The 15,619-nt window shown below is 45.3% G+C and overlaps 1 protein-coding gene across 4 annotated transcripts in view; it reads right to left on the reverse strand.

Annotated features, from left to right (window-relative positions):
- The window catches only part of ARID1A (AT-rich interaction domain 1A), an 84,268-nt gene that overhangs the window by 14,797 nt on the left and 53,852 nt on the right, over positions 1-15,619 (reverse strand). For all 4 annotated transcript variants that reach the window (XM_042793590.1, XM_042793591.1, XM_042793589.1 and 1 more), the window contains 6 exons: positions 4,396-4,636; positions 3,933-4,022; positions 3,046-3,213; positions 2,143-2,458; positions 686-831; positions 490-599 (listed from right to left, as the gene is read on the reverse strand). In XM_042793590.1, the coding sequence (XP_042649524.1) occupies positions 490-599; positions 686-831; positions 2,143-2,458; positions 3,046-3,213; positions 3,933-4,022; positions 4,396-4,636 (1,071 nt within the window). The remainder of the gene's footprint in view (positions 1-489; positions 600-685; positions 832-2,142; positions 2,459-3,045; positions 3,214-3,932; positions 4,023-4,395; positions 4,637-15,619) is intronic.

Consider the following 15,619-nt stretch of genomic DNA (forward strand, 5'->3'; position numbering starts at 1 on the left):
GGGAGGACGTGTGAATGCTGACAGAGAAGTCCTCTCCCTGGCCTGAGGGCTAGTGGGTCTCTCTATGGGATGGCAGAGTTCAGGCTCCTCAAGAATACTGTTATTAACGTAAGTGGGTATTTAGTGGTTTACTGCAAATATAGCCAGAGCCTACGCTACAACACACGTGCGCACATTTTGGGACACTTATTTCTTTAATTACACTCCAAAACATAAGACATCCCAAACGAGGATATCCCACTCACTCACCACACTCCTGAGTTAGAACCATGGTCACAAATAGCAGTCAGATCACACACTACAAGGACAACCATGCTAATGAGAAGTCTGTTCAGGATAAGGAAGAAAATCCAACCAGGCTTCTCTCAGGAACCACACTCACTACTAGATAGATGCACTGTTCTAATCCAAGTCAACATGCAATGGGTTTATTTCCCTGAATGCTGAAGACTATGAGAGTCATTAAAAACAAAACCCAAAACATTTTACCTTTGACTTGGATTCTGCTTTTGGCGTCCCATCTGCCTTATTGTTCATTTTAGCTGCAGGTGTTAATTTGACATCCCCAAGACCCATCATTTCAGGGCTTGCTGCCATCCCTAGGAAGTTAAAAGAACCTTTAACACCGATTTTCAATCCAGTACAATGAAAACAATGAAATGCCCAACAGTCAGCACTGGCTCACCTGCAGAGTTGTTAGCCATATTCCCACCCATCGGATAGGGTGGGCCCTGGGGGTTTATCATGCCAGCCATACTGTTAATTCCCTGTCCATACGGAGGTCCAGTGCCCATCATTCCCCCTTGATTCATGTTGGGATAACCAGGAGGCCTAGAAGAAGGCAAGGAAGAAACAGATGCTTACTCCAAATACGAAGCATTAAGATCTTGTCTTCTAAGGGAGCAGGTTTGCTAAAAAAAAAAAAAACCTTCTACGAAAGGAAAAGAAGTGACTTGCTCCAGCTCACTTTTCCAGCAAAAGACCAAAGATCAAGTGCTCTTTTAAGGCTTTGCTACCCTAGAGCTTAAGTCTCATTCTCAAAAGGGGATGCAAACCATGTTGAAAGAAAGAGACTTCAGTTCTGAACATTTTCAGCCTTAATCTTGTTCTACAACATCCCCAAACTGAACTTCATTTCAGTTGTTAAGTTGCCTTTACAGGGAAGAACAGACTGCAAATACTGCAGCCCTGTTCATTTAAGTGAGAATACATTATTCGTATAGATGAACAGTGTAGTGCTCCAGTCACATTTAATGATTTTTCTTTATTTTTTCCCCTTTTTGTTACCCATACAAGCTACATTATTTAACATGCATCAGAAAACCTCACACACAACTGTTGCTCAAACTTGTTATTCAAAGGGACAGGCTTTGATGCCTTTACTGGTGTTTGGGAACTTGGCCTCTTGGCAGTCACAGGTAACACCAGACATTGGATTGCAGAAGCAGACCTTAAGTCAGGATAAAGAGCACAATGTCCAGTCAGACAACAAATATATCTAACAGCTTTACTGGGAAAACCCAATTTATAAGATCATGGCTCTCATGGCATTTTTGTAGGCCACATACACCTACTCTGAAATGTGAAATTAAAAAAAAACAAAAAACAAACAAACAAGCCAAACCAAAACCAAAAAACAACCACAGAAAATAGTTGCAAAGTTCAGTGCTGAATTCCAGCTCCCTTTCCCACAGCTGCTCATCAAGGCCCTAAAAGGAAGAAGTTCATTACACTGGACAAGTAATGCCTTGGTTCAGACAAATGCAGCTGGATGGCTGTCTGCTAGATTTATGGGCTTTACCACACACGCGGCATCTTTCAAGTCACTCATGTAACAGACACGACCAGAAAGTGAAAACAACTGAAAGGATCTCCGAGTTAAACAGATTTCACCTATGAATATTAAAAATTCCCACAGCATGTCATTAACGAGGTATTCCAACTCAGTGCTTGTCCAAGCTTCGTGCTCCTCCTCTTTTAAATGATTAAGATTGATGGAAAAGTCTCCAAGAAGGGCAAACCTTCCAGGAAGTATACGTTCAGTGTTACCCAAATCTGGGTTATTCCGTCCACAGCTTTGAAACCTGGATCCGACACAGGGAAGGGACTTTAAGAGCGACGAGGGGAAACGTCATTCCTTACCTGTTCTGGATGGAGTTGGCAGCAGCGTGCATGGCGGCAGCAGCCGCTTCTTGTGCTTTGCGATTCATGCCACCCGGTGGGGGGCACATCCCTGTCCCCACCTGAGGTGGCATATTCGCCATGTTGGGTCCGTAAGGTCTGTTCCCCATGGTCGCGTGGCTCATCCTCCCCGGAGGAAGGCCGCTGTATGGTGGCACACCAGTCTGCCCGTGCATCTGGCCCCCTGCTCCCATGGGGTTCATGCTTCCTCCCATTCCTGGACTGGGGTAGTTGGCATTGGACATAGCGTTGTAGTTTGGCTGCCTGGGATAACCTCCTGAGGGGATAAAGAGGGGAAGACAACATCATTCAACTAGTTAGTTTATGAATCACCATAAAAATCTTCTATCAGCAAATATTTAAAGATCACTAACAGAGATGAGGGGGAGTGTTAACACCTCAACAAAAAGTCAAAGTACTTGGATATAAGCCACATAAAATGTGTTTTGACATAGCCAAGCAACAACATCGATTCAAAAGCTGCCTGAAACTCTCCCAAACCTCAACCGAGCAGAGCTAAATGGTCCAGGACAGGATGTAAAAAACTCGCTTAACCCTTTCTAAATCACACAATATTCAATCTTCTTCTTCTCCAAAGAGACCTGGCCCTTCTCCTCTATTACACTGGATGCACAACCTACATCTCTCTAAACAAGGAAGGATCCTACATCTAGAAGTACAACTAGCCCTGAAAGCAACATATTTTGTCAATCTCAACATGAACAAAGCACAGTTCCTTCCAGCTCATAAGCAGCACACTGTTCTATATTACCCACATGTTAAGAGGGGACAAATAACAGTTTCTCAAAGGCGAGATGTTACAATAGAGAGAGGCCTTTTGTATTTGCTGAGCTCAGTTCCCACCTTGAGGTCCGTACTGCCCACCCTGGGGTCCGTAGCTTCCCATGGAGTTCTGCTGGTATGGCCCCATTCCAGCATGCATCTGTCCTCCAGAAGACTGACGAGGAGATAAGGCTGAGCCAGGCTGGGGTGAGCTGTACTGGGGCATCTGAGGATTCCTCTGCATGTAACCTGGTCACCCAGTGAGTGGAACAGACAATTATTAGTGCAAAGTATCCAGAGGTGCCACCAGGCACACATGTTCTTTGTAACAGCAACCCCCGGGACTCACTAATGAAATCCTTTCAGCAATAGCCTAGACAGATTTTACAGTGGTTGCTATTAAGGAACCAGTGTTATCTGCTAAGATAACAGAACCAATTTCCTGTTTTAACCAGGGAAAAAAAAAAAAAAAAAACAACTTAGTGTTACAGGAGTAGGTGGTACCACTCTGCAAATCCTAGGGGCTTCTTGCTGCTGTTTTTTTGTTTGCTTGTTTGTTTTCTCAGGGTGAAAACTATATACCTTCAGCCATGAGAGCTGAAATTCTGCATTCATTTTCCCCCACACTAACCTTATTCTTAGAGGGAAAAGGCACACAACATTGTTGCTAATACCCCTCATTTTGAAGCTTAAGGTCATGGACCTTAGACAAGCAACATTCACAGAAAAGCATGTCAAAAGCCAAAGAAAACATCTTACAAGCCAAACTACTAGCTTGGATGGACTATTAAGAGGCCAAACAACCAGCCAACAGTTGAATTTACTGCAGGGTGCCTAAGCATTTGCAGCTTATAAACCTGGGGCAGCTTTTAAATGCTGTCTCACCATAGAATCCATGTCAACAGGCCAGGTAATTTTTAGTTACACATCTAGCTTTACAATTAAGTCTTTTAACTCATGTCACACACCTCGATCTTGCGCTATGCTTGACTGGTTCATGGAAGGATGCATGATACTGTCCGACTGGCCACTGGGCGGTCGGGGTGGCATCTGATTGCCTACACCACAAAAAAGGAGGGTGGTTAATGACAACAACTGCACACCACAAAACCCAGGATGCAAGAGTATTAAACACCAGAACTACAGACAACTTCAGGAGAAGGGTACGTTAGCCACAGTGAAGAAAAACAAGAGCAAGATCAGTCACATTAACCCAGCAAAATGATCCTGCCGGTTTACCAGCCATCCCACCCATCATACTGCATCCTTTAAAAATTACAGACATTTTAAAGCAAACAAATGAGATCACAGGACCTCAATAACCACACAGTACGGACACCGGCCAATTCCTCCCCACTGGCCATTTTAATTCATGCTCCAGCTGCACGAGTCAGCCCCACCAAAAGATTAACACATGCTGAGTAGTGTTACCTGGTACTGCAGCAGGTGAAAGTGGACCAGAGCGGGACTGAGCAACACTAGCTGGAGATCCAACTGGGGATGGGGAGGGTCCTCTGATGCCTGGCAGGTGAGGAGAGGTATGTGGAGAGAAAGGAGACTGAGCTGGGTTACTCTGCTCTCCTTGACTGCTGGAAATCCCTGATGTGCTTACTCCAGGACTCAGGGCTCCTTCTGTACCCATGGGTAGATCATCTATTGAACCAGACAGGTCCTGCAATACACAGAGAAACAGATCAGGCAAAAATAAAAAGACATGGGACTGTTCTCTCACATACCACTACGAAAGAGTGCCTTTCTCCCTTAGGCATACTACAAATAGAAATCAATGAACTCTGTTCATGTTATTGTCAGTGACGAAGGCTGCTGCAGACTGAGGTAACTGCCAAATGTGTCTTACCCCGCTGCCTGTCTCTGAACCCAAGGCTTCCCTAGCTGGTTCACTGAGTGCTTGCTGATGGTCCAAACAACTGGCTAAGTCCCTAACTTGCTGCTTTTAATTCAGTCTAGAGGTGATAAATTAAAGAATGCATCAATACATGTAAAACTGCAAACAGAGGAGACAGTTCATGTGATCATGGTTGGAAGAGAAGCGTGGCTCAGCCTCTGAAAGACAGAAACTCCTGCCTCGCCATAATTAATTCATAAACCTCATATGAGCTGGGAAACTACTCACTTGAGATGGATAAAACAAACTAAACAGAGATTTAAAAGAAAACCATAAAATACTCTTCAGGGTTCCCACTTCCTTTTCTTCAAAGATAGCAAAAATTAGCAGTTATAGTATCAGCCTATGAAGTTCAGCTTTTCTCGAAGGCAAAGCTAGAAAAATACCCTTCCTAATGCACGTATCTACCCTGAAGAAAAGCACGAAAAGCATAAAGAAAGCTGAAACCTCCAATTGCCACAATAGTGATTGCAAAGTGACAGCACCAAAAATCAGCCGGCAAGTCTGAAAAACAGGGATAGTTCCAAGAAGATGATGTGCAGTTCAAACATCGACAACTGTACGAGCTGTCTGATAATAAGGTGCATCAGCTATTCAGGCTTGGCCTGCAGTGAGTAACAGTCCAAGACAGAGCAAGTGGTGGCGCATTTGAACAGAAAGCTGGGAAGTTGTACCTATTCCAGTGATTAGATAAAATCTCTGCCAGAGATTCAAAGGATCACAGCAGGTGAAGAAATGGCAGACCAAAGCTTACCAGGACTTCACCTACCCTTTGTAAGTCTTTCAGAGCAATCAACCCTGGATCAGAAGTGTGCTGGACTGAGCCCTGAAGGCATTTCGGATCAGCTCCCTCTGCACAGAATTCAGGTGACCAGCATGAACAGAGCCAACCTCATTTAAAACATCATGCAGAAAGGCTGAGCCAACCGATAAATAACTTGGACACCCTGGTCTCATTTACACTGACTGGGTGATGCCTCGTTTAGCAGCAGTTCGAGTAACATTTTCCCAAGGCTGTGCAGTGCAGAAGGACCTCAGTCACAAGATACTCCAAACTTATCAGCCTTCAGAAGCAAGCAAGAGCCCTATCACTCTAACACCTGGCTGCCAGGTGATGTGTGAAAAGGCCCTGACAGCATGACCCCATCACCTAAGCTGGAGAACAGTACGTCACCACATCCTAGAAAGTGGAAAACTGGAGTTACAGAAGAGTAAGAAACGACGCGGGAGATAGCCAACACCCCATCACACTTGTTGGATAGCCACTGACATTCAGAAGGACAAAGGGAAGAGTTGGGCATCAACTGCCCCACATTCAGTTGTCTGCTGCAGTTGGGCAATCCTGCCTATATTAACAGTGGAATTTGATCAAAATGCTTCTAACAAATGCTGCCAAATGCTACATTTGAGCTGGAAACGTCAGTCACTTGGTGGGATGACTTAGTGCACAGTATGTCCTTCCTCCCTTCCATTACTGCTTCTGTTTGAGAGATCATTTCCTGCACGACAGTCTCAGAGGTATATCTGTTTACTGCTGAAGAATTATCTTCCTGAGGAAAAAACTGAGAGCTTTCTTTTATTTCAACGAAAGCTAAAAAACTTCAGAAAAAGCCTAAAAATAGTGTCTAAGAGCTCTTGCAATTTTCACTACTTTCCTATTGTAACATCAAAAGCATTGCTCCTTTATGCCGCTACTTGTTTTTTTCCCCTGGACAACTTTGACAAACTCCACATTGCTACAGTAGAAACCATCTGAAGTGGGAGTAAAGAGACAGTATTTCCAACATTTTGCATTAAAAAGCATCAACCAACACAAACAATCAAGAGCAACACACTCCTCGTCCTGAGACTCACTGCATCTAACTTCAGCCACCAGTATAAGATACACATCTAGATTCCCCTCTGAGGCAACGAAGGGATTGGAATGTCCAGGGCCAGTTCAGTCCAACCTAAAATTGGATGGACATACTGGTGTTCCCTTTAAATACATTAACGTACTTTTATTTTGAATCACCAAATGTATCCAAACACTGTTTTCGTCATCACTGAAATGAAGTTGGAGGCCAAAACCATCTGCAGCTTTAAAATCCCCACCACCATGAGCGTACGCGGTACGGCACTGCAGAGCAGTTAAACCTTCAGACCAGATGGGCAGAGCCTACAGCTACTTAGACAAGAGACTTTTAGGATCAAAGGAAACAACACATTATAAATGTACACCTGAGACAAAATACTGGCATGAAAGGACAGATACAGAGCAAGTGTGCAAGGTGAAATGTGGAAGCTTCCTTCTGTTATCAGGAGTACAAGTGACATGCTGCTCCTCCAAGAGGCAAAAGGGAAGGTTTGCCTCCAGGATCTGAGGAGGTCACCGCTACATGGTATGAGCCATATTCATACATGAACTGGGCAGACTAAGAGGATATGACTTGGTAATGCCAGGCATGAAAATATCTGCAAGACAGAAAACGAAGCAATGTTAAAAACTGTTTGAAAATTAACTCCCGAGTAACTAGATAACAATCTTTAAAGCTGATGTCTTCGACCTTGCCTACGCATCAAAGCTTATCCTAAGTACTGCAAGTCATTTAAAAACATTCAGTTTTAATTAAGCAGGTTAATACAGGGTTGCTTTAGACACGCGAGCAAGGGCCCCTCTGCATTGCTAGCATACCATCACGGACCTCACATACAGGAAAAGTAGGCCTTCTAGCAGTAAGGCTGTGGATCACAGTCCCAGATCATCAGTTTAAATAAGTTAAAAGTGAATTACATGTCAACCTTTCTTGGATGTTAGGACATGAATTAAAACAGGACCATAAAAACCAAGTAACTCATAAACTGACTTTCACCTCTAAAAGATTTGTAAGTTTTATGAATTCCAACAATAAAGTCATTTCCCAGCAAAGAAACGCTCTGCCAGCACAGCAGCATTTTCTGAGTCTGTTATTCAGCAGGACTAAGTTTCTCGGAAGTGAGACTCCTGCAAGGGGAAGGAGAAAAGCAGGGTCTGGAACGCTTAAGTGCAAGCAGCTAATCAGTAAGGAGCTGTTTTCCACCTATAAAGTTATTTTCTCAAGATGCCAACCATCAAGGCACTGAGTGTTGCGTTCTAGTTGGGTTTTTTTAACTAAACCTAAGGAACACCCTCCATCTTTGACATCCCATTTACTCAAGTGCATCGCTACTAGGGGAAAAAGAAATCTCTCAATTTCTCTACAGACCATTTTTAAGAATGGCTGTAGCAGAGAAGCCTTTAAAGAAATAAAACCTCATTGAAATAATGGAGACCTGCTGCCGTCAGTGCGTTCTGGATCAAGCCCAAGAGGAGAGGGTCAGTGAGGTTTTATTTTCTTCCCACAGAGCATCAGGAGGAGACCTGGAAAGACACAGCAGCACCAGGAGAAGGGCTCTCCTCTTCCCTCCTCCCGCGAGCACAGCCAATCGAGCCGAGACAGGAGGTGAGGCTCGACAGCAGTAACTCTGCCAACTTGAAGGAAACGTCAGGGTCTGGAGAATTTCCTCACGTGTTTCCAATGTGTTTTTTATGCATTTTATTGCTCATCTGCCATGCAGATCAAAAACGCTGGAGGGATTCCAACTATTTCACACAGAATCTCACACTCCAGGCTGGCTGCAGCCCCAAAGCCTGAGTTTCTTCACTTGAAATACTGCCCAGTGTTATTTTGGGATGTGACCTGATAGCGGAAGCCCACAGGGACCCTGAAACGATAACTGTTCCAGCTGCGATTGGTTGCCCAACCCTTGCCGATGCCAGCATGGGTTTGTCAGTACTGCTGACAAACAAGGACTCAGCAGCTAACACCTTCTTTTCACACCACAACAAAACCATGCCTGAAATCACACAATCTGGTACCCAAAGGAGGGGGCAGGGGAGTTCATCTATCTCAGGGAAAGGGTTGCAAGTCCTGGCATGACCAACACAAGGGAGCCGGTTAGTTTATGCTGGAAACAGCAAGGTTTCTTTTATATGAAAAGAGGAACCACCATTTCACTATCTGATACAAGCTCATTTGTTAAACAAACATAAAGATGAAACAACAAGAAAGACTTAAGATCAAGGTAACAAAACCCCAGAGGAGAAGAGATTCAAGGCTCCACTCTGGCCCATCCCACTGATCTGGAAGAGCAGGAAGACTGACCAGAAAGCAAATTGATCTCCGCGCTGGGGACTGCAGCCTTCCTCTACTACTCCCCTGCCCATCCCCAACCTAAGCGCATATGAAAAGCGTGGGGGAAGAGGGAAGGAGCACAGTCAGACTGTAATGATTGTAGGCACTATCAGATCACTAGATAACTCTCAAGGAAATTATGATCTGGAGACGAGCATGTGGTCGAGCTTATAAATTCTGTAAAGCCAGTTGTTTCCATAAAGATGCTTACAAGCAAGACCGGAGAACAATGGCTAAATTTATTCCCTGACTCTTTCTGAAAGGGAAGAAGCCTCTTCATTGCTTCTGACTAATTGAAATACCTACTTTCTATTACAATTTCATTTTCTCTGCAGTTTCTTTTCCACTCATTCAAGAACTATCAACACTTAGAAATCACAAGCTTGTCCTTTTCTTCCCCTTTATTTCCACACCCAAAATACCTCAATCCTCTCTATCACAAAAATTACACAGCTGACTGGCAAGCTAGGATCTCCCTGCTATTTTGGGGAAATGGATAGACTCCTTCCTCCTTCTACAGTACAGACAACTGAATCTTGCGTCTTATGCTTCACAAAGCACTCTGCCTTGCAACACAAAGTGGCCTGGAGACCTCACTGTGCTCCATTCCCACCAGACTTACAGATTCACATCACATCCAAGAGGACACCTCAAAAAGCTGACTTGAGATTTCTACAGACGTGACGGAAGGGTCTGGAGAGGGCTCTGCAGCCTGCCACTGCCTTCCTACTTACCGTGCACCTCTTCAGCATTGCTTCCCCAGTAGAAACCACAGGTTGGAGCAGGGGAACACAAGTTAACCTACAGTAGAAACCCAGCTGATACTTTCCATCTAGAGAGAGTTATAATTTACTGCCTCCATATATTTTTCTTACTGACAAATCAAAGAGTCAGAACAGAGTTTTTCAGTCTCCAAGCTGGTCCAGTTTACCAGAGGCACACTGGGAAGGGCCCACACTCCTGCAAACCCTGCATCACCACCAGCTCAATTTCAACTGCCATGCTTTCAGTTTCTGACAAAATCCATCAGCATGTACCACCACAAACACAAAACCCACCGAGCACTGGCTCTCAGCATTTGGTAGTCAGCTGCAGGCTTGCTGAACACCCTGGGTGGGAATGTAATGACCTACCATCGCCATGAGAAGCAAGTGAATCATTTCAAAGCCAAAGCAGATTTCCAAGTCCTGTCCTATACCAAAAATATACAAGTTGTCCCAGGGAAGACCACCATTCACTTCACTCTGCTCTTCTACCATCAGTTATTGTGCAGAAGATAACAAGTCCATCTTTACAACACCAAAAGCACCTTCACTATGATCCTCATTCTTGGTGCACATATGGGCTGGACAAGAGACAAAGGGGAGGAGGAGGAAGGATGTGTGAAGGATGTCTCTCCAATAAAATCTCTTGCTACATCTAGAACATTTCTGGAATTTACAGTGAGGTGAAAGATGCTGTTAACATTCTGTTTCCGTGTGCTCTGTACCCTGTCGTACTTTGGGAGGAGTGGAACAGAAACCAAAAATATGTATTTTTAAGATGTAGTTTACCTGTTACTGATTTTGTGTTCACACACGTGTGGGAAGCATGCTGATCCACATTCCCAAGCTACCCAAGATGACTAAAGCCTAATCAAATATAACCAAAGCCTAGCAACACAAGCTGGTGTCCCCTTGACCACATACAGTTTTCCTCGACTGCCACGTAGCTCTTACTTCATCCTCTCTAAGGCACTGAAAAGTTTGTTTTTAGTTTAACAGGGAAAGATGACCTTCTCCAGGCATAAGAAACAGGGGAAGCCCAGAAGGAAGATCACTGCCACACTAGCACGAGCTGCATAGCACACTTCTGTGCTTTATGAAAGCTTTTTAAATTCATGGCCTTACCTCCTCTTATATCCCCCTTCAAAATGGGACAAGATCAGCAATCAGAAGGAACAAAGGGATTTAATTATGCAATGAAATCACTGGATTTGGCACATCAAATACATCCCTAGAAGCTCAACCTCTGATCTGAGCAAGGACCACATGCGAGCAACTAGAAACTAAACAGTTCCCAGGTTCTGCAGCAAGCTCTTTTGGGAGAAAAACCCAAGATCCTGGTTACAAAACGAAGCATGCATAAAAACCTTTGAGTCCTATTATGGGCCACTTACTCATCCAAGCAGTCCGTAGGTAAAGGAAGTAAGTGCTAGACTTTTACTACTTCAAGGCAAAAACACCTGCCCACTAAAACAATATCAGGAAGGTAACACTATCAAGGCTTCAGCCTCTGCTAGACAGAGTCTGTATTCCCTTCCCTTATGAGGAGCTTAAGCTCTTCTCAGGCATCAGCGCTGACAATTACAAACCTAAGATGGGGACTAGAACACGCAAGAGAGATTCATGCAGTTTCCTTGCTCAAAAAAGAAGCTGAAAAGCTCATTCTTCCAGGCTGGCTTTAGACAAACTGGTAGAAGCTGCTGGCTCTAGCTGCACTGCAGGAAAAAGAGCATTTGGAAAGGAGGCTGTCAGGAGGAGGGGCTCGGTGTCACACAAGAAATTTTACTCTGATTGCAAAAATAAGCTGCTGTTCTAATCCACCTCACTAAATCTAGGTGAGTCTGGTCATTTGGCAGAAAGCAGGTACAAAATAAAAAGGGAGGACGACAGACGGAAGTGCTGCTGGCTTTACTACATTCCTGCAACGGGAGACCTTGCAAAACAGCCAGCACTGCTACCGCAGCAGCCATTGATTTTTCAAAGGTCGATACTCCACTCCCACAGATCTACTCGACAGGAGCTTTAATCACATCTACTGCTCCTACCCTGTGCCACCCCTCCTTCTCTTCCCCCTCCAAATAAAATTAAAACACAAAAAGCAGGGGGTAAGGGGGCTTTCCTCCCCCTCCCAACACTGACCAGACTAACAAATTTCATATTCTTGGTCTTTGGAGAGGAGAGATTCCAAAGCTGTAGTTGCAGCACAAAGTATAGGAGGAGTAACATGATTCATCCACAGAACAAGATGTCGCTGAAGGGAAAACCCTCCACATGGAAGGCCAGCTTTCCCACTCGGAGAGCGCTGGGTGCTGAGCTCTTCTGTAGGACCCTGGGAAATGCAGCAGCAAAACTCTCCGGAAGTTTCCATTTAACACTTTGAAAGCTGCTCAGCTTCTAAATACTACTCTCAGGTTTATCTAAACATTGATACAACAAAGTATTCCAAGTAGCAGTGGTAAATGTTGAAGTTTTGTTTGACAGAGTAACGCCACTTTAGCTAACACGTAAGTTGGCCTGGCCATCCAAGCAACAGAGCTGCCACATGGAAAGAGAAAACCTCCAGGTTCAGCAGGAACACTGACCCTAAAACAAGTTGCAGGTAAGATGTGTGGAGGACCCCAGGCACAATGAGCAGCAACATCACAGCAGCCTCAAAGGATGCTCTCAGCAATGCTGATTTTTTGGAGGGTGTTGGGGATGCTGGGGGAGCAAGAGCTACAAGCTGATCCCATCAGAGGAGCTGGTCTGACACCAGGCCTTGGGGAGGCAAGTGCAAGTGAGAAGCTAGTACAGCTCTCAGGTAATAGACCACAACCCATTTATTTAAAAGAGCTTTTGTTATATTTCTAGAGGTTTTTAAGTATTCTACTTCAGTCTGAAGACAAACCCCAGATCATATAAAACATTAAATCACATAAGAGGCAGGAAGCTACCCTCCTATTGCCAGCCGTAGGGATATTCCAATTCCCCAGCAGTGCTTCCTCTGGAAGGCGCTTTCCAGTCTCCAATGTGTTCAATTTAGACTCCAAAGTATTTAGTCATCTCAGCATGTGATTATGCCACCATGCCAACCACACGAGTTAGGGTGGGCAAAGAAATGCAGCAAAGGCAGGAGTCTGAAATAATTAAAAAATTACAAAGGCCCCTGTTCAGGCCAATACTTTGGATTTTAAGATAACTCAGCTTTTAGTATTGTTATCAGCCTCTCTGAAACAATTAAGAGTGACAGAATCAATTTCTAAAAAAGTGGAAGGAAGGAAGGAAGATTTTAGGAGAGAACAAGATTTCTAAGGTATCAGGTATTTGCAAAGCCTGATGAATCTGGTGAGCCTCTCACTGGCAAAACTGCTGAAGAGACAGCTGAGAGCTGGCAGCTCCTTCCCGAAGTCTGTTGTACCTGTGGGGAGGCAGCAATGGAGTGACACGAGGGGCTACAGCTGAGCCCCTGACCCTGCCAGATGGAGCATCTCTAGAGAAACCGCTTGCGTTCAATAACCTGTCTGCAATACCATGCCTGAGCCCAGGTACCACTGATCTGGATGGGACAGAGAAACTGAAGACACATTTGGAAAGAATCAAGGAAATTCTCCTCTTGCCCTGGCTCAGAGCAGCGAGCTTGCACAGAAAGAGGTAACATAACCATGGAAACCTGGCCCATGCGAGACGCTGACGTACACCCAAGCGCTACCCTCAGGGTCAGGGTGCCAGAACAGTCAATTCCTAGAGATGTCACTTCTTGTCATTTCAGGAAATTCAACTTTTTTTTTTTTTTTTTTTTTTTTCTTAAATAAAGGTTTCAGTTTTCCTGGGTAATACCTTTACTCAAAATCATAACAAAAACCAATGACACAACTCCTCCTCCAATTACCAAGACTTGTTTGAAATCACAGCATGAACCTTGTACCCAAGGGTGTGGGCAGAAGCCTGTCCGAGCAGCACGGCCACGGCAGGAAGGGAGCGGAGCAGACCGAGCCTCAGGCTCCTGTCATGCCCCACATTGGAGCACCATGTGGAAACAGTTTTCTCCACGGCATTTATGATTGTGCATGTTTCCAACACCATCCAATCCAGCATGCCAAAAGGACATTAACAGGAAAATGATTCCTGTAAACTGAAAGCTCAGGTGTGGCAGCGTTTAAAGCGCGTGCAAGCGCTGTCAGCCCAAGTTAAACACCTTCATTTATCCCTGCAACTGCTCCACGCAGCAGATGAAGGTCACACCAACAGGGACGCTCCCTCCCCTGCACGGTGCGGGACCTCTGGCAGGGCTGAGTTCTGATGGGAAGGGATGAGGCTGGTTATGTCTGACATCAGACCGACAAGAGGCCTCCACACATTTTAAAGGGTCTCCAAAAACACCAAGTCAACGGCAAAAAGGAAGTGAAAAACCGATCTCCCTGCCCTACAGCAACGAGCTGCTTGAAAGTGTGTTTAAAAGCGGAGGGTCACCTCACAAGGCGTCCTTCTGGCGCAAGGAGCAGCTCTGCATTTTCAGGCTGCAGCAGCGCAGGGGATGCGTGTGACAGAGCACAGATTATTGTTTGGGATCCAAGACCAGAACTGGTCATCCTACAGCAATTTCCTGATTAAACACTGACCCGCCTAATCACTCCGGCTGGGCCTAAAAGCACAAGAGCCTGTTCTCTCCCGAGCGAGCTGCCAGCCGGCCCAGCCGCCCACCTCCCCGCGGAGCTCGCCGGCTCCTCTTTCCGTTGGGTCCGTAACCGAAATCGCTCCTAAGAAAACGAAAGGCTGGGGGGGTTAGGGGAATCTGTGCGAGGCGTGCAGGCAGGAAGCAGAGCTGAGCCGCTTGCGACCAGAATAGAAACAGGAAACGAGCCCGGCATCGAGCATAGCGCAACCCGCCACCAGCGCAGGCTCCCGCCAAGCTGCATCGGTGGCTCCGCGCGGCAGCGTCTCGAAAGGGACGCTCACGGGGGGCGAAGGCCTCTCCGTGCAGCCCGGAGAGGGCCCCGGCGACGCAGAGCGGGGTGGGGAAGTTTCCTCCCCAGCACCGGGTGGGATTAGCTCAGATCAAACCCCGGAGGAAGGGGTGGGAGGAATGAAAATTGCCACATGGACAAATAGCTGAGCAACCCTGCGAAGCAGGTCACAGGCGTGAAACATGTCACTGGAGTGGCTGGAAGATTAGGGTAGCTTTGCGAGCAGCACACCACATGCTCTGCACTATTGCCAAAATAAAAAAAAAAAAAAAAAAATTTTAAAAGGCACAGCCTTCTCAAGAAACCACAAAGAAATGATAGTCACACACACTGAGAAAAGCTTAGGCAGAGAGGGCTTGCTTAGGAAAAAACCAACATCTTCTACTACTTGTATCACCATAACTTGGGGTAGAAACCTCTATATCAGCATAAACTGGAATGCACCAATCTCTCTAATACCAGTGTTTCAGGTATTGTGCTCCTCGGGGCAAGCCTGCGGGTGCTGGTGTGTTTACCTGCATATCCACTGTGATGCCCAGGCACCACAGCATGCAACTACCCTGCTTTGAAATGCATACATCACTAATCCCTTTCTTAAGGTAAGCAATAAGACAATCTCAAAAGGCCAAATACAAACCAAACAGAAGCAGGAAGTCCCATATGGAAAAAGAAAAAAAAAAAAAGATAAGAGATTGAAGTGACCAGCAGATTCAACTATAACAGGTTTCCCCCCCACCCCCTCCCCCCAAAAATAATTGTCCAAATGATTAATTTTAAGCCCAAAGGATTTTAAAGAAAACGTTAATTTCCTGGGATGCATCTCCCCATCCACAGCAGCTTTGAGACAGC

Source organism: Tyto alba, unplaced genomic scaffold (assembly GCF_018691265.1).
Source record: "Tyto alba isolate M040663 unplaced genomic scaffold, T.alba_DEE_v4.0 Super-Scaffold_20, whole genome shotgun sequence".
Lineage (NCBI taxonomy): Eukaryota > Metazoa > Chordata > Aves > Strigiformes > Tytonidae > Tyto > Tyto alba.